At 40.4% G+C, this 27,705-nt stretch overlaps 2 protein-coding genes across 2 annotated transcripts; one reads left to right on the top strand and one right to left on the bottom strand.

Moving 5' to 3' along the window:
* Nucleotides 1–543: 543 nt before the first annotated feature.
* On the top strand, nt 544–14,504 carry arhgap31 (Rho GTPase activating protein 31). Its single transcript, XM_082549485.1, has 12 exons — nt 544–1,410; nt 4,729–4,831; nt 5,207–5,351; nt 6,558–6,640; nt 6,765–6,872; nt 6,973–7,109; nt 7,199–7,406; nt 7,505–7,626; nt 7,852–7,899; nt 8,108–8,740; nt 8,840–8,988; nt 9,298–14,504. Exons 1-12 carry the CDS (start codon nt 1,311–1,313, stop codon nt 11,296–11,298), a joined length of 3,837 nt encoding a protein of 1,278 aa, XP_082405611.1. The 5' UTR covers nt 544–1,310; the 3' UTR covers nt 11,299–14,504.
* Nucleotides 14,505–20,189: 5,685 nt separating this feature from the next.
* Nucleotides 20,190–26,745, bottom strand: gsx1 (GS homeobox 1). The gene is given in 3 exon segments (XM_082549827.1): nt 20,190–20,729; nt 20,836–21,279; nt 21,282–26,745. Coding segments are annotated over 3 exon segments (969 nt in total). The 5' UTR covers nt 21,454–26,745; the 3' UTR covers nt 20,190–20,376.
* Nucleotides 26,746–27,705: the final 960 nt, after the last annotated feature.

The following is a 27,705-nucleotide window of genomic DNA, read 5'->3' as shown; positions in this document are numbered from 1 at the left end:
GAAGCAGGAGATTCACCTCATGGATGTACAGCTGACAAATCTGCAATAACTGTGTGATGCTGTCATATTTATACGGACAAAACCCTGGAATGTTTCCATGAAAAATTAAGGCAGTTCTAAAGGCAAAAGTAGGGCCCAACCCAATACATATAAGGTGTACCTTATATTGTGGCAGGTGAATGTATAGACTCACTATTTATGGAGTTGGGCATAATGACCCCTGCAATTGTGTTTGTATTACATGGAAAATATTACATAGAAATCATTTACATTCTATAACTAACACGACTCAGTGTTTTAGCCATTAATTCATTATTTGTTTGAATAGAAACTGAACTGAAAAAGACAAAGATTACATATGTAGCAGTTAGTAACAAGAACCATGTGTTGTCCATCTCGCCACGCCACCCCTCCCCATTTCCCCCCATTTCCCATCTGTGCCCTTCAGGCCCTTACTTCAGTCAACTCCCACTTCCCTCTTCCTTCATAACCCGTCTGTTTTTGTTTTCGAGCCGGAGCTCTTTGCACAGGAAACTGTATACATTGGGAGCATTCAGGAAGGCAGAGAGAAGTTTTCCCGTTAGCTCCAGGTTTGGGCACATCAAAAAAAATACAGAGAAGAAGAGAGTAATTACTAAACTAGGAGAGAAACACAAGTGTCAGCTGTTCTCACTCCCTTAACTTCACATCCCTCCCCTTGCATAGTCTCAGCATTTAAAAAATCCCAGGCATACCACTGCCACAAATCAACACGTTTACGTGAATGTATTTATTTGTGAAATTAGAGAAATCTGTGTAAAACTAGGGCCATTCTTCATTGGGGGGGTTCTTGCCCCTCTTGACGCATGTTCGTCTTAGCTACAGAGAATCTGTGAAGAAAAGGAGACAGTGTGGAATGAAGGAAAAGAGGAGGAGAAAGAAGGAGCAGAGCGAGACTGGTTGGGGGTTAAAGAAAAACGACAGGAAACCGACGGATCCTAACGCAGTTTCTGCAGAGCTTTCAGAGATAATGCCACATTCTAGAGAACCAACAGTCACACCGTGTCTTTTTTGTGTTTGGTCTTCTGTTAAAGTGACAACACTCTAAAGGACTTCAAGTTTAAAAAGTGACGTCACTTCTCCTCTCCTCTTCCAGCAGTGTGGTCAGACAGAATGTGAGCGGATGCAGATTTTTTGGGAGCTGTTTGCTGGGATTTCTATGTGGCTGCTTTTTGATCTACTAACTCAACTTTCTTGAGGTCATATGGATCATTCGGTGTGCTCTCAAGGAACCTTTTGCTTTAATCATCTGGACTACTAACTGGATCCACATGAAGAATAAAGGGACGAAGCAGAAGACCAAGAAGAAAGGAAGTGAAAATGCGTTCGGCTGTGACCTGATAGAACATCTCCAGAATTCAGGACAAGATGGTAAACTCTTTTCTTTCTTTTTAAAAATTGCTTCCTTGAAATCTAATTCTACTTTACCAGAACTGTTGCTAAACTTCAAACTATTCCTATTAATAAGTATTTCCCATACAGATAGAGGCTAATGAAGATAATGAGGGTAATAGGCTTTACTAGTCGTTTCTTATGTTGTTGTAGCTATTTTAACAGAAAAATTGTATGAGTAGAAGACAAAACATTCCTTCATGTAATAAACACAGTCTTTGTTCAGCGGTTACATATACACACTGTATGTATCCAAGTTTTTTACATTTAGTAAGGTCATTCATTCACCCACTGACTAAATTAAATGGTCATTTGTGACGTTGGGTGTGGCTCTTACATTTTTGTGTCAGTTTCCTATGGTGGCTATAGTTCCTATGAGTAATTCTGTGCCTACCAAAAGACTTGCTAGGACTGCGGCTCCCTGCTTCTGTGAGAAAATAACGAGCCAAGAAAAACAGACCAGAAACAAAGACTTCCCGACTCATTCAACAGATTGTTCAACTAACCGGGTTTTCATTAGCTTTCTGGGGTTTTTCGTGTCCGTTTATGTCATCCTCGTTCTTTTATCACCACCGTCATATGCGAGGTTTGACATCATATGTTAAATATGAAAAGAGTGAAGAAAAAACCCTCCCACGTGCAGATATGAATAGCTACGCAGAGGGTAACTTTAAAGATGACCTGTTACAGTGGACACACTGCAAGGCGGGGTATTCAACACAGGAAGTGAGGGAGGAGGTATAGGTTGTACTCCTATGTCATGGAAGCATATTGGGCTTTTGTACTCTTAGTGACTCTCCATGAAAGTAGCTGAACACCCCTGACAGCAACCGGCAAACTCACAGCAACACAACATAGATGATAAGTTGAGTAAAGGCTCAAAAACCTATATATTTTGACGCATTTGAAAGTGTTTTCTGTATTGCTCTTCTTGGTATGGTTAAGTGCTGAAACAGCTTTAAAAGCACAGCGTTGTGCACAAGTGACAATAATGCATTCAGCACACTTGTACATCAATAAATGGTATTTGACAGAAAATACTCTCAACTTTTGCATTTTTAAGATTAACTTTAATCTAAACTGTCAAAAAAAAAACAAATGATAAATAATAGTTGATAATATTTAATGAATAAATATGGATTTGATGCCAAGAAAGTTTAAAACATACACTTCCTGTCTAGATGAAGTAAGGTTTTTTTCAGTTTTTCACATTAGGAATGTGATGTTGGCTCTGTAAAATAACAGCATCAAATACTTTGGTCCACGTACAACTGTTTCTGTAACATGTTCAGTGTTTAATGAAACATTTAAGATGACAGTAGCAAGACGTGCAAATACCTGTTTTTTACAAAGTTTCGTGTATTGATTTGTTGCCACATGCAGTCAAATCCTGTTTCCGAGGCTTCTTTGTAAAACAGATGAAAATCAAATTGCGTTTTGTCCTTCTGCGAGAGGCAGAAATCTTCTCTAAGTCGGGAAACGCGGAGGCACAAAATGGAAACTCCAGAGTGCCTCATCGTCCAGAATTTAACCACAAGCATGCTATTAAAAGTCCAATTAAGTCAGAAGGAAGAGAATTTAAATAGCAGATTGTTGGTGTCTGTGGTGATGAATGAGAGACTAACTCCTGCAAGTAATATTCAGGCATTCATTTTGTTGAGGACACAGTCTATGTTTTGTTTGTGAGATCATTCGTTTTGTACGAAAAAAACTGAAACATTACATAAAATTCAATATCTAAAAAAGCTAAATGTTGATTAAAACTTTTTAATTTGTTTTATATTCAAACTTTTATTTCAGGCAAACAAAAACATGGTATGCTTATTTTATTTTTTTTACTATTTCAGCCCTTATCAGTCAGAGTCCTAAAAGAACACCTTCCAATCAACAGATATGAGTAGACTTTTAATTTGGAATGTAACCTTTAGCTTCCTGAGACCTGTGTTTATGTTTAAGTTGCATTTTTTTTCCAATGCTAATTTCTCTAAGCTATATGGAAGTAGTTAATGAGTGAGTATAAAGATAAGTATAAAGACTAAACTTTGTAGAGACTAAAGAAGTCTGTCCTTCTATGGGGCAGTGTGTTTATTTTACAACATAACACAATAATGTCACAATATTGTAATAAAGTATATTATGGCCTCTTCTTTAAGTTTGTATTCAACCTAATAACGTAGTTTTGCAGCAATGGCAAGTGTGTATATGTAAGTATCTATGAAAAAGAAATTCTTCAGGAACTGTGGTGGTGAAAAATATGCATGGCTTTTTTCCAAGCTACCAGTTCCTTTGGCAATAAGTCAAAAAGTTGATTTCGGACACTGCTTTCAGTTTCCTGTCACACTTTGACTATTTAGCCTATGAAACTGACAAGACACAGTTAAACAGTTCAACACCTGCCACTATCATACGTTTTCTGATAGGCTAACATCAGCAAGCGTTTACACTACTGTACAGTCAATATAACTACAAATGGAATAAGTTGGGGACTGACATTCAGTCATAAGTAGCAATATACTTTTAAGACTTGTAAGTCAGTATAGGAACCTTAAATACTCATTTAAAATAATAATGCCTTAATTAAATTCTTTCATCTTTAAGTACGACAAATAAACATGTCAAATACATTCTATAAACCTTCATAATGCACAGTTAATTAATGATAATAATTAATGACAGCAGTTTGCTGATCTGCGTGAAACTCGGAAGATGAAAAATCTGATTAAATGTTGGAGGTCATTTCTATTATTCAGAAGTTTTTTAAAGCAAGAGTAAGCTGACCCAGGAAGTGACTTGCAGTCAATTTTTATTTTCATAATTAGTTAAAGGGAAGCTGCGATCGGATCGTATGGTTGCAGTCCATTCTCATAAGGTTTTAAAATAGTGGAGCAAGACAAAGTTGTGTTCAGAAGGTGATGTGCCGTCGTTTAGAAAGCTGCGCAGGTCAGTGGTAACATTTCAAAAGCCGTTTTCTATTAGAGGAAATGTCGTAAGTAATCCCAGCTACAAGGACTGGGTGTGTCAACTTTCCTCTGAAACAAACAAACCATTTTTAACTTCCTGTCCACCTACAATCACCAGCCCCAAGGAGTCGAAAACGGTCATAGTGGAACAAACCACATACCATGAAGTCGACCGTATGCATTGTTACTGTGGAAAGTTAAACGTACAGCAATTTCCTCCCCTTGCTTTTCCGATTAATGCAATGTGGATATGTGTAAAGGAAAAAAAAAAAGGTGAAACACGATGAAATATAATCGTTCAGGTTTCTCTACAATTAACATTGTTTCTTTAATGAAGTTCCTCAGGTCCTGAAGAAATGTGCAGAGTTTATTGAGAAACATGGGATTGTGGACGGGATCTACAGACTGTCGGGGGTTACCTCAAATATCCAGCGTCTCAGGTACTCCTACCATACTTTTTTGAAGATTTGCAACAATTAGACATGACATGCTAAGAATTACGATTTAAAATCTTAGACTAATCCTGATGGTCTGTATGTATCGCCTCTGTTTATATGCAGCTTCTCTGAACAGTTACTGGTGTATGTATTCTTCTTGAAAGAAACAACACACATAAATCATCTGCGTTATGCAAGTGTTTCCTTAGATCTTTTTTGCATCTTTTTTGCATCTTTGCTGGTGATTTTTCCCCCCCAAAATAACACAAGTCAACTGAATAGACTTAAATCTTACCAGCTACATTCTGCAATCGTAGTTAGCAGGGGTGTTAAACAATCAAAGCATTCAGCTAAGTCTGTGTGTGTGTTTGTGTGTAGGCAGGAATTTTGTTCTGAGGCGTGCCCTGACCTTACAAAGGAAGTGTACCTCCAGGACATCCACTGTGTGGGTTCCTTATGTAAGCTGTACTTCAGGGAGCTACCCAATCCTCTGCTCACATATGAGCTTTACAGCAAATTCACCGTGAGTACATTCAAGTCACATCTGCTGTCGTGATGGGGGAGGGGGGATCCTGTGTGACACAGAAGTGGTTTGACTGCACGTTCAGCTGGTCATATGTCACTCACAAGGGTACAATTAGCAGATATCAGCTTCATATTGGCTAATTTGCATTTAAATGGTATTTTTTGACCTAATGACACTATTCATAAAGAGTTTTTCATGTTTATAACAGCTGTAATTTTACAGTAATGACAACAATAACCACTTCCAAAAAATGTGTTACTCATGAAAAAAACTTAATTTAAAGATGAAAAACATCTTGTCTGTTTCACTGTTGCATAAGATGCACAACGAAGTTAGAAAAACACAGTTAAAGTGTAATCACATCTTCATAAATTCAGATTTTTAGCACCGAACATTTGTGAATTTTCTGGATAAAATGCAGGCAAGAAAGTAGGAAAGAAGGAAACAGGAATATCAAACTCTAAGATCAGGATCATATTTTCTGCCCAGCATTCTGTGTACTTTCACGGGGCATTTGCATACCTTGGCATTCATACATTTCGTGCCGCTGGTTCCTGAAAAACTGCAGGACTCCAGTGTTTTAGGAAAAATCTGCCCTTCGCACGGTGCACTAAAAACATCATAAGAACAGTTTAGAAAACTTTATTGTTTTCTTTAAAAGAACAAAGTTGGTGCTAAATTGCTTTCAGATTGCAAACGTTGCTCCTTTTTTTGCATAAAACGTTATTTTTAGGTGGACGGTTTGTACTTTGACTGTTTGAGTTAAATGCAACTTACAAAAGCTCAGCTGTTTGAAGCTCCACTGCATTAGTTTTACAGCAAACATACCAACCTATGCTTGTCTGTTAACAGGGCTAACAGCCCTGACAGCTAGATTTTTTTTTTACCCTACAGATAATTATAACATTAATCATATCGAGTGTAATCTAAGATAAAAAAAAAAAAGAAAAAGAAAGTTCAATGTTGTTTTAGTGCAGGGCAATCTAGTCGTTCTGCAGCTATATTAAGGTTTTCTCTGATTAATGATTAGAGAGCTGCAGAGAAAACGCTAATGCTTTTTTAAAAAATATAATGGTACTCTATAATTCAAACAATCTTCTAATGTACTTCCTCTAACATATACTTAAAAGAATGCTGGCGTTCATGTATCTCAAAGTAACAAAATTAGGCTGACGTGAATTATTTTGTGCGGTTCGCATGCAGGAAGTGGTCTCAGTCCAGGACGATCATGAGAGACTTTTACACATTCAGAAGGTCATCAAAGAACTGCCGACTGCTCACTTCAGGTGAACCTTTAACTTCTTAAACTTTAATGGATGTGACAGTCGTCCTGCTGACAAACTCTTTACTGTGTTTGACTAATCGTGTTTAAATAAGTGTGAAAACACATTTTTTCTCACCTATCCTTAGGACTCTGGAGTACCTTGCAAAGCACTTGTCTCACCTCGCTACCCTGAGCACCCAAACAAACATGCATACACGTAACCTTGCTTTGGTGTGGGCTCCAAATCTGCTGAGGTGCGTTTAGATGTGGTTGAGACACATTATACGCCATCCAGTGTCAATGCAAGTTTTTACTGTTGGGTTTCAACACTTGTTTTTGTATTTCCTTTTTTAGATCTAAAGACATTGAGGCTTCATCTGGTAATGGAGACATGGCTTTCCAGGAGGTGCGGATACAACAGTCGGTGGTTGAGTTTATTTTAAACCACGCAGATCAGATCTTCAGCAGTGAACAAATTCAAGTCAAAGAAGGTATGACACTTCTTTTGCTGAGGAGAAATGTTGAGCTGAAGCATTTTCTCAGTTACCAGCGCAAAAAACAACATTTTATATTTCTCCAGGACCGGTTTCGAAGTGTGGGGAAAAGTACGCCACGCTCCCCATCAGTGGCCAGTGTGGGCCAATGAAGTTGATGAGTTTGGAAGAAGCTCAGGCTCGCTCCTTAAGTCCAGACCACCCTCTCCATAAAGAACGCCAGCGAGAGAACAGTTTGCCTGATACAAGCACGGCCACGCTCTATCACACCGTCATAGACATATCAGACAACAAGTAAGATTTGGCCTCAGCCTCACGTGTGTTTAAAGTGCTGTGATGCTGTGACATGTGACAGATGCCAGTGAGCTTAATCTTCTCTCTTCGTTTGTCAGGAGAAAGTTTTCTGGGAAATCGAAGAAGTGGAAGTCTATCTTTAACATCGGAAGGTCTTTGGACCCAAAGGGAAAACTTAGCCGGAATGGCAGTGTGCTCATAAGAGCACAGGGAATGACAGGTAAAGATTCCCACAGGAGAGAACTATTTAAAGGAAAACTAGCTAAATATACGTCCCCACCGGGCAACATGAACAGCCAAGCAAGTTAGAAACAGTTGGACAACATGATTTGCCTTTTCCTTTGACCTTCTTTAATGATGTTTCAAAATTATGCAGGCCTTAAAGCGAATATCCAGCCCATGCTAGTTAGTGTTAATTTAATATTTCTTTTTTGTTTTCTTACAGAAAAAGCTGCTCTCCGTCCATCCAGGAGCATGGAGTCCTTGTACACAGGTGGGGCTTAAACCTTGTTGTAACTATTTGCATGGAACTGAAACAAACTGCATAAATTTTGGATGTTTTAATTTAGCAAAAGACTTTCTCTTTGCCTCGTTATAAGAGAGTACCATTGCATATACTGTAGTTCTCAGAAATCGTGTGTGTAAAAGGGCATGACATTTTCTTATGCTAATATTTATCACTTTTGGACTTTGAATTGCAGATGATGACAGAACAGGAAGCAATAGTCCAGCTGGTGGACCAGGCAGTATTTTCATTCCGGATGTAAAATCCAGAACGCTGGGATCCGACTCGCTCTGTGACATCAGCGAACATGATCAAAACTGGGAGTTTAAAGGGAAGAACACTGGGGGGGCAACGGGTGGCTGGAATGTCAGCGAGAACCAGAAGGGCTCTGAGCCCCCTCAGAAAAACCTGCCAGAGCAGCTCAAGGTGTTTAAAGGTGACGACCTCGGTAGCTACAAGCCCACCTCCCCAAAAAACAGGAGGATGTTGTACTCGGCTTCCTCACACAACAGCTCCTCCCGACCCTCCTTTCCAGGAAGTTTCTTCCCACTGGAGTCTTCGCCGAGGCATCAGCGCAGAGCCGTCAACATATCTGAGCCTTTTGCTGTGTCTGTACCTCTGCGTGTGTCAGCAGTTATCAGCTCTAACAGCACGCCATGCAGAGGGCACGGCAAAGAAAAAGCAGCTACTCTGAAACCCTGCAAAGAGACTTCAGAGCAGAGCGGCAACAGTGGAAAGAGCAACACTTTCCCCCAACTGGAACGGAAGAGGCAGGAAAGAGCAGAGAAGAATAACGTAGAGGAGGTGACGTCCAGGGTATCGTCACAAGGTAAGGCCATCTTCCTTTTTTTGTGTGAATTGTTGCTCACATCTAAAGTCATACTTGTGTAACCGGTTGCAATGAAAACAAAAAACATGTTTTATTCAGATATAAGGAAAGAAATGGTCCAAGACGGTCAAGGAGAGAGGAATATTTCTCAACTGGAACTGCAGTCCCTTGCAAATGCAAGAGAAGGCAAAGATGCAGCGCCATCTTCTGGGAAAGAACTGCACAACCTGCCCACAGAGAAGCAACTGGTAATCATCTCCGATTACAGATGTTGTCTTTTATTATAGTTCAGGTGTAACACTCCATAATAATTTGTGAAATTAATTTTTTTTTAAGGAATAAGTACTGTATTTGCTAGTATTATTAGTATTTTGCGTCACGTTATTTACTCAGGTTTAGCCTTTTTTACAAAAAGGAACTAACCAGACCCAATAACACTGCTTTAAAATACCAGAAATGTTTTAGTGTGGTAACCCAGTTGTTCTTGCTCATGTACATTTGCTGTAATTTGTTACTCTTTGCTAATCTTTGCTTGCTTATCCCTTATAACTTCCCAGGATAAGAGATCTTCTACTGACAAAGACCTGTGGTCTGACCTAAACCAGGAACTGAAAATAACTGAACCCGAATTTGACCTGCTGGATGAAAATGTTAAACAAGTTAACGTCTCAACAAGCACTTGTGTGAACACTAAGTTAACAATGGATGTTAAGGCGAAGCGCAGCCGCAGCTCTCCATCTCTGTCTTTGCTATGTAGAGAGCAGTCTTCAAATACCTCTCGGAGTGATTGTGAAGTCGTCGCAAAGAAGCAGCCTTCAGAATCAGACATCTTACTGTCTCTTCACAAAACTGCACCGCCTACTGACACGATGGATGAGAAAGAGAAGAAACTGAATCTTAAAATCCCACCCTTAAACAAAGATAACTCAGTTTACACCAAGCAGAGCCAGCTTTGTCCAAAGAAAGCCAGTTCAGACCAAGTCATAAATCATTTAAGAATTGAGGATGTTCTTGTGGTTGCAGATAATATAGACAGCAAATCTCACAAACACGAAATTCCTCAGGAGAACCAAAATGCCTTCAGTGATGGAGCGAAGAAAGTTATGATTCCTGAGTTGGAGATCCCTCAGAGGCTTCCAGTGTGTTTGGAGGAGAAACGTAACACACTGGAGCTGCCGAACCTCGACGATGATGAAGGAGGGACTTCAGAGGAGCTGGACCTGGTGGAGCCCTGGGAGGATATTAGCTCCACTAAGCAGTGGGTTACAAGCCCACTCCACTCACCTGATCTGGAGCACTTATTTAACCACCTGTCACCCTTCAGCTCACACGGGGAAACTTTGAGCTTAGAGGTGGAGAAGAGCTCATCTCCTCAAGCTGATAACAACAAGTTCTTCAGGAGCACCGAATGCTCTCCAGGAAACCTCCTTCAGACTACAAACAGCAAACCAGAAACAACGTGGATGTACGTTCCTTCGGCACCTACACGGTCGAGCTTGAACAGCAATAGCACAACACAACCTCAAACGGAAAAGTGCAGCACAACAAAATCGAAGAACACAGCGTCATCTCAGAGGTTTAATAGACAAATGTCGTATGAGGCAGCAGCTTCAGAGAAAAGAGAGGAGAAATGCTTTTCTAAACACAGGCCGTGTTCGCTTAACTTGGATCTGGGACATAGGTATATCAGAGACATTTCTAATCAGCAAAACCGTACTTCATCAGAGTTTTCCTCCTGTCAGAGGGGGCTAATGGCCTCATCTGGAGCTGTGAACAACGGGCTGCCCTCAGAGTTGGAGCTGTTTCTGAACGATCGGCAGGCGCCTCTCCGGCGAAACTCGGCCCCGGTCAGCGTGTCTTCTGTGCGGACAGCCTTCATGATAAAAACGTGCCAGGCCAAAGCTGTCCCTGTCATCCCCCCAAAGGTGCAGTACAGCCAGATACCTCACTGCAGACCCGAGAATGAATTTGACAGGGTGAAGGAACAAGAAAAGGAGAATCCTAAAGTGAGCACGGAGAAAAGCAATGCTGCACCTCCTCCGAGCGTGTCAGACCTAAAGGAGGAGCTGGAGAATAAAGAGCCAGCCCCCATACTCCAAAAACAGCCAAGTGTTGAGAAATCTGCCGAGTCTTTGAAGATCTCATCCACTCCAGAATTGCCTGTGATAACCAGGAGGCACACACCCAGCCTGGAAGTGTTTGTGGATTGTCCCAGACCCAGCAGAGGGAACCTCTTACAAAGACCGTCCTTTAGGAACAGACAGAGACCTCAAAGTCTTATCCTGCTCAGCCCTCCGTTTCCCATCATGGACTATCCGACGTCGGGGGATGACGGCAAGCTCCTTTCACCCATCAAGAGCCTGAATGACGCGTCAGCAGCGAATGTCTTTTCTAAAGAGATGGCCGAAAATTTCAGGACAACAGAGGGGATCGCTCTTCAGAATAAAATGACTATCCCAAAAAGCGGACAGAGACTGGAAACGTCAACCAGCTGCTTCTACCAGCCACAGAGAAGGTCGATGATATTTGACAGCAGGAGCCACAGGCAGATTGAGTGACTGGAGATCCACTCAGCGACCATGTATGTAAATAGATGCCATACATCAAGATCCCAAGGAAGATGATATGATAACCTGTTGTAAATTGTATGACTCACACATTCCTTGAAAGGCGGTTTAAAAACAGGAAGTAAGTGGGAAAGAGGAAAAGGAAGCCACGATGTGCCTGAGTGCCATTTATCCTTGAGTGACATCTGCAACCAATGTTTTTTTTAAGTCTCCATTAGTCTATTATTTTGGTCTCTATTGTGTTAGAGATTGATTTGCTGTCATCTAATTGTTTTTAGCTCATTTAGGAAATTTATGTAAAATTCATTTTAGGATAACAGACATTCTGTCTCATTCCCAAGGCATGTTATGATATATATCCTACCCTGTCAAAGAGAATCACTGCCAGACTGGAAAGTATGAAAAGCATCCTTTTGCTATTAAAACTGCAACTTGCAAACTGGCTGCCGGGCAGCTTTTGTCATAGATGGAATAGTGAGCTGTGCTAAATATTTTCTGATGAATGAAAAATCACTATTGACCTTTTAAACCGCAAAAAAAGGAAAACAAAATCTTAACTCAGGGTTGAAAAACTGGTTGTTTATCCAGAGGCTTGAAGTACCATTTTAACCATACACAGCTTCAAAATCCAAGTTATACATGAAAGTAAAATGTTACCAGCAACACAGACCTCTGAAAAAAATGTCCCTTTTAAACTTGTATGGAGTCATTTGGTGTAGCAGTGTCTAAACCACATTTTACTACCACAGTTAGAAGTGAAACCCGAGGGGTCTGGAGATGATTAACGAAGTAGGAAAGAAAACGAAGGGAATATCTGTTGCACTGATTAGTAGATGTTTTTGTGCATAAAAGGGTTAGTAGCTGTATCTGTCTGATATAACAGAAATGTAGTTCAGTAAAGTAGAAGTATGGAGAAGTTTAAAGATATGAAATGGAAATATTCAAGTCAGGTACACTTAGTTCAAAATGGTCAGGTTAGGAAGGTTTGGTATGGAGTAAGTAGGTAATCCATCCTCACACGCATATTTAAAGAAATACATGGACAGCAGATAAGCACAATGTACCATAGTGAAGACATAAATAATAAACTAGAGGATCCACACAGCAGCATGTAGGATTTTAAAATAACTATACTATGATTTGCGTACATGAGTTATCGCTGCAGGAACAAAGCTGGGTTTTTTAAAACAATGCTGTTCTGCACTTTGGGACGCGGAGCCTTTCTCCAGAAGAAAAAAACTGAAACTCACGATCAAAGCGGTGCCGTAGACGCGGCTCACCCGTCAGCCCGTTAGACCATTTGATTCAGTGAGTTTCTGTTCTTTATAGATAAATATGACACTGAGGAAAAGGGCAAAGCAGCCCCAACAAAAGCATGATACAATAAACTCAAGGTGGCTTTATCAATGTGCAAATATGACAGATGATAGAATATGGGTTTGTTTTTTTTACACGCAGCTTTTTACAGTTTATTAAGATCAGCTTTAAATCAATAATTATTCCAAGAAATGTATAAAACTGAAGATATTCCCTCTTAACCCCTAGTGAATGGATATTTGATGCATGAGTTTTGGGGAATTGTAAAATTAAAGAAAAATACATTGCACAATACAAAAAAAGCAAATTAAAACAAATGAGAGCTCATTTATGCAAAATCATATTTCATTTTTGTTTAGTTAAGTCAATAAACACTTTTTTCCACCATAAAGTTGAATATTTTACTATCATTTCATTTTTCAGGATTTAAATGGATGTTGGATGTAAACATCTGTGTATGAGTACATTTTCTAAAATCATGGATCATAATAATTATCTTCAATTTTTAAAAATAGTAGAATATAATGAAATCATCAATGTACCAGCTTGTGATCGGTCTCATTATCCTGGAGTCATCCAACAACACCACAGTCATCTGGATACGTTAACTTGTCCTGTGTTCATACCCGCCCTGTCACATGTTTTTGCATGGGATAAACAATAACAGTGAGATAATAATATGGACATTTCAGTTATCCGTTAGTTGCATCCAGTCAATTTGCAAGTCAAGAATCCAGCCCACAAGATTTTTATTGAGGCCAAATTGTTCAAATAGTTTGCTGATTTAACTCTAAGGCAGAAATGTGCTGAAGGTTGAAGAAAAATTGACCCACAGCAGATGAGCATACCTTTACGATTTCTGCTCCTCTATGCGTCTGTAAGCAAGCTCCACGGGTTGCATTGACTAATCACTGATGGTTAGTCATTTGTTATGGAGAGAGCTGAGTCTGCAGGAGCGCTGTCTGGATTCTGGTACACTCATTTCTAAAAATGTCAGAATACAGACACTGGAAAGAAACCTGTCCCATACTCGTGAGCGATGTGATGGCACCGCATGAGATTATGACCTTTTTACATACTTGTGTCAACCTAGTTTGTTCTCAATAGCCTGAATACAGATCTCAAGCCTGATCCTTTACAGGAAAATGACTTTATTTATTCCTTTATGAAGTTTCACGTGACTTTACGTAAACCTGATACTGTATATTACACATGCAACGACAGGCTTAGTGAAGAGCTGGTGGCTGTTTGTTTTTTTTAAAGAAGTATTTAAAAGGAAATTTCTATCAGCACATGAATTAAGAGCTTTAATTCCTGTGTCACTTTTTTCTGTAATATGATTGAATGGATTTCACTTTGGATTTAATGAGAGGGTTTTATTTGGTCATCTGATGATGTGATCAGCGCTGCTCGTCAGACAGTAAACTGGAGCTTGAGTTTGTGCGTGCTGACTGTATTCACTGTGCTTGGATCTTAATGGTGCTTTGTGTAAAAGTCGAATAACACCATCTCCGTTTTACATTTTCTGCTATTTTTGAGTGAACAGCCCAAAAAAAGAAGAATTTTTTTTTAAATCACTTTGTATGTTAAATTGTATTTAAGATGTCCTTCATGTAATTAAAAGTTGCGGTGTTTTTATTCTGTAGTTTGGACAGCCTGGATGTGTGATTCGTGTCATAGTGTTTAATTACTTTGTAACTCATGTATACTTGTTGATACTGAAAATTATTGATTGAATTGCGTGTAATCATGGAGTGGGGGGAGCCTTCGAGATGAGCTTTGCCTTAATTATCTGATTATGGCACCTAAAGTAATGTACATAAGATGAGTTTTGTTACAACAGAAAGCTATGAAAATAAAATGTTCAAAAAAAAAAATTACATAAATCAGCGTGTCAATGACTGTTATTAAATCACGGCATGTCCAGCTCACCACTTCAGAGCTAGAGTTTAATTATTTGTTAATTATTAGTTTACTGACGTTTCCACTTTGACAGCATGAAGTGTTTTGGTACCCCCTGACAATGAAAGCAACCAATCCCAAAAATGCAAAAGAAAGAAATACTTCTAAATATTTTAAGGAAGAAAACTTTTCATTTGGCTATATTTTCCAAAGAAAAAGTTTGGGTTCCTTAAGTTCTTAGTCATAATTCCCCTCAGAATCACAGCTTTCAGCTCTTTGTTATTTCAAAAGGCTTCTAGCTCTGTGATCTTTCACCACTGCTGTTTTATATTGGTAAACATTTGGAAATGATCCCCTTTCTGTCTTTGGTGTTTTCTCTTTTTTTACATACTCGAGAATTTGCTGATATCCAATATAAGTCTGTTCTTTTCTCATCCAGTAAATTGTCCCCTGACCCAGTGGCTGCAACACCAGCAAATTCTGTTTTCATTTCAAAACTTCACAGACTCCATAAAAAAACCCACCAAACATTTTCAGATGCTTGTTGTTTATTTTATTTCATCATCAAAGTTTTCGGTGATGACTGTAACAAGGCCCACCCATACAAAGCTGATTCAAGTCTGAGATTTTGGTAAAAGTCATGAGTGCTGCACATATTTTGTGTAACGCTCCTTTTCACCACTTTGACATGGCACAAAGGATCAGTACACCAAGTTCGCTTTAAATATTGAAACAAACGCTTCATCTTTAACTTTGTAACTTTTTGGTGATAACTTCATCTTCTACTTTACAGTAAGAGACCACCATTGCTTCTCTATCACTTTGAAAGGTACATGCAGGCTGAATACAGTTTAATAGGTTTTTAAAGAGTGCCCTCCTGACTGTTTTTCTGCCCTTCTTAAAAAATGTATCTGGATCTTAGTGCCAATCTTCACAAGTAGATGGTTAGATAGGAATTCTCTGTTTTCCTCTCCTTTTCAAAGCAGCTCCCTGAAAGGAGAATAACAGAGCTGACCGGTGCTGCTGCCTGAATAAGAAGTATTCCTGTAAGGGGCCCCCCCGAGATTTTTCATGTCAAAACTCTGTAAGCCTGGTGGAACACACGCTTCCATTTTAATCTCCTGGCTCTGTGCTTTGCCACCAGGTGACGCTCCTGCTTCACAGTGCACATCCGCGCAAGCCACCCAGCTGCGGAACAAACAAACAGACAAACGCGCTGAAAACGGAGAAAGTGTGCGCTCCAGGCACGTGAAAGTTTTTCAGCTGCTTGGCATACAAGGCGATGGAGATGGTAGAGGTGTGGTGCCCTTTATCTGTCGGCCGAGAGAATCACTCGGGTTGTCTGTCACTTTGGTTCCAGAGTGTTTTTAGTGCGTGTACTTTGCGCGTGTTTGTGCGTCTTTAGGGGAAAGACAACCGCTTGTACTCTCTCCTGACCCCCTTTTTTTATTATTATTATTAAAAAAGGGTTTCCTTCTGCATGCCCACACAGTAACAGCATAAGGTCTACGTACTGCAGCAGCATCTCAGCAACAATTCTGCTACTACCTGGAACAGAAACTGACAGAATGCTTTAAAACGCAATGACACACAAGTCTTTTTTAACACCATCAAAAGCAAATGAAAACTCTGTAATTGATTTTTTTTCTTCTTTCTAACCTAGACACAATAAATAGGCCACCACCAACACCAACATGTTTCTTTTTCGCATCTCAGTGCGCACGGCACAGTTCTGTTATCCCCAGTTTTTATGTCTAAGTCTGATATTTACATCAGTGGCCTGTGTGCAGGTGCCACAGTCAAACGCCGACAGAAAACAAATACGTTTCTTTGTCCAAATGTCAAATCTCATACCTATTTAGACAGAAAAAAAAGACAAATCATCCTCGGAGGCATTCAGGTTGCGTCAGTGGTGGCGCTCGCAGAGGTCTCTTCCATGTCTGAGCAGTTCATTATTTCTCAACCTTTGACACTGCTTGTGTATGGGCCGAGAATTAAAAAGGCGTATTCTGAGCACACTGAAAAAGGCAAGCAGAGCACAGTGCGCGCATTGAATATTCAATTAGCGAGGGGCGACTGAGGAAAAGTGAAGCTGCGTGCCAGTCCTTCATCTTACACTGCTGATTAGCTGTTAAACAGATTATATACAGTTGAATAGGTTCAAATGTTGCAGCAGAATGCAGCCGGAGTTCAAGGCAATGACGAGCGGTTTTCTTCCTTGCCACTTCAGCAAGCTCAACACACTTTGTCACCAACAACAGCTCCGTAATGAAACGTGTTGCTTTTGCGGGGTTTTTTTTCTGTCTTTTTTTTAATAACATTCATTTTATAACACAGCGTGAGCAGCTGAACCCATTTCCAGTCCATCAGTGCAGGTCGAGATGTTAGTTGAAGCTGCAGCGAAATATAAAATGATAACCGTGATAGACTGCAGACTGCGGGGATAATATTTTTCTGCCTTCTAAATGTTAAAGCAAAATTAAACCTTTTTTTTTTTTCATTTATAACCACACAAACAAACCCACTATAGTTTTATCAGTAAACGCGTTCCTTAGGCTTACTGACAAAAACTGTTACAAGTCTTTTAAAAACGCCTCACATCCTCAAGTGATGAAATGTTAAGCTAAAAGTGTATTAAAATCACTAAAGTCCTGATTGAAAATTATCTACTGGAAGTCATTTCCCCCCTTCCAGCAGTAAGTCTGGACTCTGCATTTATAAACCAAGTTGGAAGTGTGGAACAGCTTGTATTTATTTCTTAAGGCGAGAGTAAATAAACACCTTAAAGTGTGTAAAAGTTTACAAACTGTTTTGTAAAAAGTTAGTGAGTTAACTTGTTAAGATTTACTACACACTTTTTACTAAGCTGGATAAGTTTAAAGTAGTTGAATGTGCAGTGCCACAGCAAGCCACGCGGGTCCAAAAGAGCTCTCATTGAGAAGCCACGTGTCCGTTTCCAAAGCCTCTCCAACTTAACCACCTCCTTTGTACGACTAACCCACATCGGCAGCGTCCCTCCACATAAAGGGATTTGCAATTTCAAGATATTTCAGCTTAAATGTTTTTGACAGTTCCCTCGCTTTTACCTCGGCTTGGTTATTTTAACTGTGCCAAATGGGTCACCTTGGGTTGCTGTCTGCGCGCAAAGGGCTTTTGCGCGCATTCAGTCTGAATTTTTTCCAACTTTCCTTGACGGGGAAACCAGCTGCTGGTCGTGAAAAGACGGCTTATTAATTGTCCTTTGTCATGCAGAATTGCTTGATTTCTAAAGAAACGTACAAAGGCTCTTTTTCAGGATTCAAGTATTTTGTTTCGTGCGTATTTTCAAACCATCGAATCAGCTGCAGCGCCGCGCCGTCTACCAGACTCTCAGGTACTGACTGCCTGCTCCCTTTGTCCCCTTTTAATGCTGTTGTAAATCGTGCAGACTGATTTGTTACAAGCTGTTCTTTTAATCTGATAGATAAGAGACATGTCAAAGAAAAGCCGTAAATAAAAAATTAGCCAGAATAAAGACAAGGGCGAGTCTGCTAGATGGGCGCCTGTTGACTCAAGCGGCTCTCCAGCGTCAGGGGAGCCCTCTCCTCAGCTCCGTCAAGGTTACGTCCACAATTCCCTTTTCTTCTTTTTAAAAAGACACCGTAGTCCTTTTTGCTTCAATGAATTGATCGGCACAAAATTAAGAATAAATAAATTGAGCATTTGAAGCACCGAGCGTATAAGCTCCCCCAGGGCGCATACCCCCGGGCTATTGAATGGATAAAGGGCGCTTTGCAGAGGACGTTGTGAGCAAAATGGAGCTCTATGGTGCAATTAACAAAATGGTCTAATCCCATATCTTAACAAATGCAAATATTAGAGTTTTGTTAAAATGGTTAAGTGAACAATTAAATGAAAGTTTACAAGTGGAACTTCACATCCAAATAAGGCACGCTGATGCAGATAACGTGCTGTACGCAATTTAGGAACAGTTTTTAGTCTCTTTAGAAAACTCTAGCAGTACGTTTATACGGAGTAAATATAATTTAAAGCCTATTCAGCCTAATAAATATGACTTGGGCAGTCAAAGGCTCTAAAGAACAGCCGCTGTTGCGGTGCGTAAAACGGGCAAAGAAATATGGAACTATACACCTAACTCATAGTTTGATTTTTTGGACGTTTTTTATTTATAACATAATATTTATTTTAAACTGAAATAAAAAGAAAATTACACATACACTGATTTTACACTCGTTTTTCACCAGGAGAGCATTTTAGTTTTTTCCTAGAAGACTGGGTTTCTTTTTTTAAGGGCTGCCGCGTATTATTTGACAAATAATTCATTTGGCTGGTTTAAATCATTAACAATTTTTTTTTTAAAAATGCTATGCTAATTAATATTTTTTTATGTTATCAAGTTACACGTGTCGAGTTTTAATAGGTTTGTATGGGGCTAAAGCACACAGAGTTTATAAAACCGACAACAATCTTGTGCACAGTGCTCCGTTAACAATTAGAACAATCTGGGTCACGGACACTAAACTGCGTCCTTTTCTCATTTATTTTCATGTTAGATCGATATCTTAAGTTATGCGCATTCCTGATGCACCATTATACACCCACAGTGATTATTTACTCGGTCACACGAGACAGATCGTTTCAGCTGGGATGAAACTTTGGGGGGGAAAAGCTCAGAAGGGCCAGGCAGCTATAGCTGGGTCGAGTGCCCCCCAGGGAAAGCGCGTAAGAGGTGTCCACGATAATGCATTTATCGCTTCTGAGTGATAAAGATTATGAAGTACTTAATTTACTCCTTCTTAGGCACGTAATATCCAACGCGCTTCTTCGATGCAAAAGAACATTTTATTTGTGTGTACGACGCAGGGCAGTCTGGGAATCTCACGGGGGGAAATAGTAACACCAAATTTGTTTTGGGTTTCTGTGGGGGAAAATTAACTCTGTTAAGCACCTTTAAAATCTCCCCAAAGCACCAACACACCCTGCAACCAGCAGCTTTAACGTTTCGTGAGGGAATTTGAAAATATGCGTGTTTAATTTGCACAGAAACAGTCTAAGTTCTGAAAAGCCGAGCAAAGCGAACGTTTTCACGTAAGCGCAGCTATCCAAAGTTTTAATATGTGAATGTCCCTATATCTTATTTCTTAGTTTAAATAAAGGATACTAGATACAATTTCGAATATTTGTAATTGTACCTTTTTGGCTTTTTCCTTTTAAATTAATACCCAAACTAATATTTTCAGCCGGAAAACAGAATACAGAATGTTTGTCCCCGTGCGCATTCAGTGGTGCGCAAAAAAACATAAAATAATAACCCACAAGACAACGCAGTCTACCGCTCAGAAATATTTTATTTAAGTATGAACATTTTTAAATAAATAAATATTTTTTTTTCAATTACACTGAGGATATAATTTCAGAGTGGTGTCGGCGGATTTCTCTCCAGCGTTCCATATTTTAAGTCACAGTTCCATCCACATAGAATGAATCTAACCAGTATTTACCAAGTATAGTACAAAATACTGTCTTCCCCAAAATACTCATTAACAATGTTGCTATTGTTTGTTTGGGGTTTTTTTTGGGGGGGGGGGGGGGGGGGGTATCTTTACAAATATGCCTACCATATTCATCGGATTGGCAACAACAAGTGACTGTTTTCAGAAAAAACTACATACAAAACGTACAACATGTATACAGCTATACAATAATTCAGGGAAGTCCCCTGATTTTAAAATATTCTCTGTCTATGTACAGTCGACTGAACACAAGTGGAACAGTCTGTTTGTTTTTGGCTGTATTCAAAATCATCAGGAGCAAAATCTTTCAGAAAGGGGGGATCAAAGAGGGGGGCGTTCAGGGGGAGACGGACAGGTCCACATCTTCCTTTTCGGACGAGGAAGGAGATATGGGAATGTCATCATCCTCTTCCTCCGAGCATCTGGCGGTTGACAGGGACGAGCATTTGCAGTTATGTGATCCAGTCCTTTGGCCGCTGCTCTTTCCCTCCTTTTTGTGCTTCACTCTGCGGTTCTGGAACCAGATTTTCACCTGCTTCTCGGACAAGTTCAGGTACGTGGCGATCTCAATGCGCCTCAGTCTGGAGAGGTACATGTTGGAGGTGAACTCTCGCTCCAGCTCCAAAAGTTGCGTGCTGGTGAAGGCGGTGCGCATGCGCTTGCTGCTCTGAAGTTTGCCGTTACTGTTTTCTGAGAAAACAAACATAAACTGTGAGCCACGGGGGGGAAATTGTGGAAACAAATTTAATAAAGCGTTTTCTGAACTCGATCAGTAGTTAAAACAGCCTCTACTCACCGATGGAGATGCAGTGGAACTGTCGAGGGTCTGGGACCGAGTAGGCAGCCTGGTATATCCCCGGTCCGTGGCTGAGGTTGACGCTGTTGGATGAAGAGTGTTGCCTCGACAGAGCCGAGTGGCAGTACTGTGAGCTGAAGGGAGGAAACGATGCTTTGAGAAGCGGCAGCGTCGGTGGAGATGGATGGAGCTGGGAGGCGGTCATGCACAGCGGGCAGAAGCACAAAAGCCCGGCTTTCCTCGAGTGGCAGGAGCCTGGCAGCCCGTGCGCGTGATGCGGCGAGTGCACAGCGTACGGGAATAAAGGTGGGTTGTTCTCGTTCCCTTTGTCGTTGGCCTCCCTTAAAATCAAGGAATCCACGAGAAAAGATCTCGGCATGTTTGCAAACTTGTTGCTCGGCGTGCTCGAAAGTTGAAGTCGTTCGTGCTCGTTTGGTTGCGTCAGCGTGCTCTCTCCGGGACTGTGGACAGCGAAGTGGTGCTGAAGGCGCACAGCCTCTCCTTAAATAGCTGCCGTGGACTCGGTTCGGCCATGTGACGGTTACGCTGTAAGCGGCCAAGAGCTCTCAATAGGGTTTTGTGCCTTTCTCTCGGCATTCCCACTGCACGCTTCCCCATTATTTCACTTGTTAACTAAATGAACTGCATAATGTAGTCTATTCTTGTCAGCCCCACCCACGCCGCAAGAGGCGGCACAGCCCATTCTCCCTTTTATCATCATTCTCATTTTATCATAGAGACGAGCTTAAATTTGCGAGAGAAAACGTTTCTGTCACATTTGGAGAGCCGGCGTGCATTCAAGTTTTGTCTTAGACATTAACCAGTGTGTCTGAGTTAAAGTCTAAAGTAGGTCTGCGTGTCCCGGGGCGAGAGGTAGAGGTGGAGAGTCGCTGGCACACATTTACATTTATTCAAATATTTCAATCCAGCAGGTAAATTAGAGAGCGATTTCCCCGCAGTTGCTTTTAAAAATCAAAAGTTAATCTCGTCTATATTTGGTGGAGCTGTCAAGGCAAAGCCGCCAAGTATTGTTAAAGTTTTTCTTTTTTTTAATTAACACCAGAAAACACCCATGATTCCAAAACCTACGTCTTTTCTTTCTTTCTTTTTTCCTCATTATTTGCGTCTGCATCCCGGCAGGTCCGTGTGTCTACTTTACTGACAGTGCAGAAAGAATAAGAAAAAAACATAAACGCAACAGCTGAATGTAAAGTTTATGCATATCCATTTTAGGGTTAATGTGTCATTTCTGGGCACAAAAAAAGGGACAAGTCATTGCCTGAAGCCAGTGCTGTTAAAGAGCAGTGATTAATTCCTTTGCTCGGGCCCCTGCCGAGTCGGGGGAAAGAATATGTAAAAATAACCAGGTTTTCACTCCGCGGCCCTTATTGAATGTCATTGTGGAGGGTTTTCAATGAGAGAGAAAGAGAGTCGAATTAAAGTGTGTGACAGCGGCGGATAGACCCAACAAAGGCGACTCTGTCATAGAGGAGCCCAGTGCGCGGTGCGTGAAGCCCCCGCCTCGCGCTCTGATTGAATTAAGTAATAGGAAAACATTTTCTTTCACTTTAAGGCTTTCTGAACAAGACCTTCAAAGAGACTTGGAGCCGTAATATGTGAGTAAATAGTGGAATGCGATTCTTCTTCTGCAGAGCTGCTTCTTTCCTAAGCACACAACGTTAAAGTACGACTAGACATGACATAAAAGGCGAAACTCGACGCTTGTTTTCCCCTCTTTTTCTTTCCTTCTGATGTTCCTATACTTGACACGAAGGCCATCTTTTTTTTAATGTAAGAAAGGCTCCTCGTTGTCGCTTTATTGTTTACGTGTTATGCTTTAAGCATCATTTGCCATAAATTGTCACGTCCAGGGAATTAGTCCTTCAGCTCCACACAACACAGCCACATGACGGTGTGATGCTATCTGTTCTCTCCTCATAAAAGAGGCTTAATGCGCTCAGCTTCACACCGCTAATCTTCCATAAAAAAATAAAAAAAACAAGACCTGTAATTAGGTGGCGCCATTAAAGTAGTTACAAATTAGGAGCAGTTAAATCCTTTAACGAGATCTCGTCATTAGGACAAAAACCTGTTATATGCGCGAGAGCCATTTTCAGATTTATTTATTTTTTGCATTAGTCCATCCTTTCATTTCCTGCCAGGAATGAGCCATTAACTAGTCTGTCAATCTTGCTGCAATCTCTGAAACCTGTAAATACGAATCTGCCGCTTTTATTACGATTCCTAATTAGTTAATACGTTAATGACTTGTTTTCATCATACCTCAAAACACTCACCGAGAGCTTGCCAGCTTGTGCGCTAAAGCCCCCCTAAAATAAAATAATAATAGTAATAATAATAATAATAATAATGATAATGATGATGATGATGATGATGATGATGATGATGATGATGAAAAAGGAGGGGTAAAACGCGTCTCTCTCTTTTTCAATTCAGGCCTCTAATCGCTTCAGATTTGAAAAGAATTATGCCTCATATCAAGCTTTCTCAGATATGCAGCCTACGCGGTGGCAGCTTGACGCATTGCTCAACATAAAGATGTTATCAGAGGCCCTAATTTTCAAATTATGTGCAGCAGTCATCCCGTGGATAGGAATAGAGGTTTCATGGGTCCTCTCGCAGGGGAGGCTTATCCTAATTTGCAATCCCAACTGGAGACTGACAAATAGTTTTGACCTCCCTCTGGAGGCGCGGGCCAGAAGTGCAAAGAATCTCATCCTCCATAATCACTTGTTACTGAGATAAGTAATCGAGGGAAAATAGCCTGCTCACATTATAACGGCTCATTTTTGCACTAGTTCCAAGCTACAAAAATACACCTGTAGGCACTTATAAGGTTTATGCATCATCACCTCCACCTCCACATCCACATGCACTTTTCTTTTTCTGTTAATTTATTTAATGTTTTGTAACAAACCAGTGAGCCGGACTAATTCAGCATAGCTTCATGCGTTCAGTAACTAGCAGCTGTGGGTTGGTAAAGCTTCTTAACATTAATGTTTGATGGGGAGGGGAAGCCATACCCCTGAAATAGTAAATTATTTATAAGATATTAAGTTGGAACAATTGCCATCACTCAAATTCATCCCTGATGATAACACTGACCAGTGCCTGCTGTGCTGTTGGAGAAGCACATTTTCAGGGGCTTTTACGCAATTATACCCAAAGATCTCGTGCCTGATGACATAAAGAGAGCAGTCTGTTTATGGAGATGTAGTCAATATCTCCTTTTCTTTTTGGTATGAATAATTCATAGTTTAAGACACTATCCCTCCCTCACTTAATATGTACACACACTTAAACACCCACACATCTCTAATACAAATGATGGTTTTAGCTGACAGTGTAACAGGATTTAAGGTCCCAGTGGGGTTTGGCCCAGCCGCGGATGGGCGCTGTGACTGTCGACGTGACACAGAGGGCCGGCTGCCCCTCCTAATCTCCCCCTGAGGCAACATCACAGGCTGCAGATCCTGCTGCACCTCTATGGACGCACAAAGGCCTGATTATCATTCATATGCTCACCAGAAACACCAGTCCAATAGATAACAGATGACACGTAAGTACCAGCTGAATGGTGCAATATGTTTAGGCTGCTGGAGTCTATAGGGACTAATGAATCCTTAAGAGAGAGGGAGACGGACAAAGAGAAGCTGTCAGTCAAGGTACCATAATGTGACAGATATAAGGCTCTACAGGTGAATTGGGACTTGAGCAGACCAGAGAAGTTTTGTGTTAAATATTCTGTTGAAAATGTAAGTGTCATGTTTTTATGGGTTTTCAACATTCAAACAGATCTGTAATGAAAATTTCAGATAGATAGATAGATAGATAGATAGATAGATAGATAGATAGATAGATAGATAGATAGATAGATAGATAGATAGATAGATAGATAGATAGATAGATAGATAGATAGATAGATAGATACCTTTTTTTAGGGGCATGTCAGTGATTATTTTGATTTGAGGAAAAATTCGAAAATGTATAATCACAACTTAACTCAGCTTGGCCTCACAATTAAACAGATCAAATTTAAGCTTTAACAGTTTCAAGAAACTGCTAAGTGAGACTTACATTTTCAACACTTCTGATGTACAGTTCTTAAAAAATTTTGTTTTTTTTGTTGAAATTTTTATAGTCTCAAAAATGAATGTTTTGTCCTTGAGTCGGGTTTGTACATTTGTTGACATCTGGTTGCCTTTTTACTGATGAGAAAAACTCAAAATACCATGTCTATGAACTTTTTTTACATTCCCTGTTTCAATGTTGCTGCATCAGGAGAGGAGATCAGGCAAACCAGCAACATTTTACAAATCAGTACATTACAAAACATATGCATTATGGTTTGCCTTTTTGTAAAACTGATTTTTAAAGGAATCATATTCAGAAGATCAGAAATGTGTCGAAATGTGATTAAAACTGATTATTCCATTCTTGTTTCCATTCTGAAAATAGTGGAATACGTCAGGTTTTCTTTGGAGTTTCGTCTTTGGCCCAACACTGATATGTATAACTTGGACCATTTTTATTGATATGAATGTAACATTTCCAGAAACATTCAATCCAAATGCTCTGCCACAATATTCCCTCTCAATCAGTTTTCATCTGTAAACAAGTACAAGTACACAACCCTTTTGTTTCAGCACAAATCAAAGCTTAGATTTGTGTAAACCATGCACAACACTTTTTATTGTAGCTTCAGATCTCTCTAAAGATGAAGAGGACTGATGATTAAGGCAAGTGAAGTAAAAAATATAAACAAGTCAAATGATGATGAGATCAGCCAAGCGGTGAAGATGTATTTGGAGTAGACTGTGGCATTTGTGGTCTAAATGTAACCTCATTATTGGCTGATAACTGATCAGAAATCACTGCATCCTGATATGAAGCATTGCCTTCTTATCTTGCTGTCCTAGCTGTTAGCAAAGTCCCAAGTAAATATATAGCATTTTTAATGTTTTAATAAAACCTTTAAAATCGTGTATAACTTGTTGTCCCTCCCTTCTTAATTCATTTTTCTGTAATTTTCAAATGTTTTCTGATTGCTTGAAATACTCAACTACACTCTCTAATCATCAGTAACATGAGCAGAATCTTTGTCACTTAGTTATTTTTTATTACTGTAACTAGGTTCACAAATTGCAGGATAAATGTCTGACATTTGACCACAAGCTGAGCCTGAATGTCTGGGTTGCTCGCTAATATATTTAATATTCACAATTAAATCTGCTGAGAATTTTAAAATATATATTTGTGTCAAATGAGGCGGTGTGAAAAGGGAAGAGTCGATTGGACCCAAAAGTGCAGACTCTCAGAAAACTTAACTTAAAAGCAGCTTTATTGCTGGAATGCCAAAAATACAAAACTAAACTATGAGGCACAGGAAAACTAGACAAACAGGCAGCACACACAGCATGGGAATGATGGAGATTGCAACACAGGACAGAGGAAGACGCAGACATTAATACACACAAGAGCTGTGTCCCAAAGCGTAGGCTGCATCCTTCGGAGGCCGCATTTGAAGGCCGATTACGTCACAGCCAGGCGACGAAGGCTGTCCCAATTCGTCAACTCCTTCAAATGCGGCCGACAAATGCGTCCTTCATTTCCCCGAATTTGAAGGATGGGTCGGGTGTTTCCTTCGTGTCCCACCATATCCCAGAATTCATAGCGCGGCCCAGCCAATTCCAGTTTCCAACAATGGCAGCCGGGTCACAAAATAATATTTTCAGGCGAGAAAGTAGCCGTGTAAACTTCAAATATCTGCTTGGTTTATCAAGACACGCATATTTGCAAAAGTGCTCCGACGTTTTCGGAGACGTCTGTTACCCACCCGCTCGATAGCTAGCCGGGGGGTTCAATGGTCACTCGAACCGGCGAGAGCAGCGGACTTATTAGATTGGATTAAATAAAACTTTATTAATCCTCTGGGGGGGTTTCTCCAGGATTTTCACACAGCTGAATAAACGTCAAACAGAAAACTGAATAAACAGAAGTTTGAGACGGTCGAGAATTTACGCCAGTGTCCTGTTATATTTTAGATAGCAAGGAGCAGACGGCTGAGTTTATTAAACTTCACCGAGACAGCGGTGACGCAAATCTGAAGGCTAGACTGTCCCATTTCACAGCCTCGCACTTCTGTCCTTCTCGGTCTTCGAAGGACCCGGCCCACGTAGACCGCGAAGGCCAGGTTCTTCGAAGACAGAGAAGGCCGGAAGTGCGAGGATGCGGCCTACGTTTTGGGACACAGCTATTGACAAACGAGGTAACACACCACAGGAGGGAACACAGCTGAACGTAATCTAACTAACGAGACAGGAACAAGGCTGAACATGAAGATCACAGGACAAATGACTGTCAAAGTAAAGCAGGAAGTGACAAGCACACTGATACAGAAACTAAGATACAGGAACTTGACAGGAAAAAGTAAACCACAAAGAAAAAAGTGACTTAACACAGGAGATGACACAGAAACACATAGGGGGCACAGGAAAAACTAACTTACAGAGGTGCATCCAGCAAATTGAAAACCTCACAGTGAATCAATATTGGGATGAACATAAAAATATACAGAAGGTATGAACACATAGGTCTAAAAATACAAATCTAAAGTGTTTCTAGAATGAGCAGCAAACCAGCGGATGTGTTGATGACATGTTAAAAAGTTTGGCTCTTCCCTGACGGTGAATCTGCTTGCTGCATCGATCCCTCAGTCAGACATGTAGAGCCTCTCTGATCTGGTTGAGTCCAGGTCAAGTGCTGTTGCTAGGTGCATCGTCAAAGCTATGTCTGTCTCTACACAGCTGGCCACACAGAGCGTCTCGCTGACAGCCACACTGTGAGTGC

Source organism: Aulonocara stuartgranti (genome assembly GCF_965226115.1).
Source record: "Aulonocara stuartgranti genome assembly, chromosome: 10".
Taxonomy (NCBI): domain Eukaryota; kingdom Metazoa; phylum Chordata; class Actinopteri; order Cichliformes; family Cichlidae; genus Aulonocara; species Aulonocara stuartgranti.
This window is presented reverse-complemented; position numbering and strand designations above follow the sequence as displayed.

Coding starts and splice junctions, on each gene's coding strand:
- arhgap31 (XM_082549485.1), top strand. CDS start 1,311: ATGAAGAATAAAGGGACGAAGCAGAAGACCAAGAAGAAAGGAAGTGAA. Junction 1,411..4,728: donor CCAGAATTCAGGACAAGATG/GTAAACTCTTTT, acceptor TCTTTAATGAAG/TTCCTCAGGTCCTGAAGAAA. Junction 4,832..5,206: donor TCAAATATCCAGCGTCTCAG/GTACTCCTACCA, acceptor GTTTGTGTGTAG/GCAGGAATTTTGTTCTGAGG.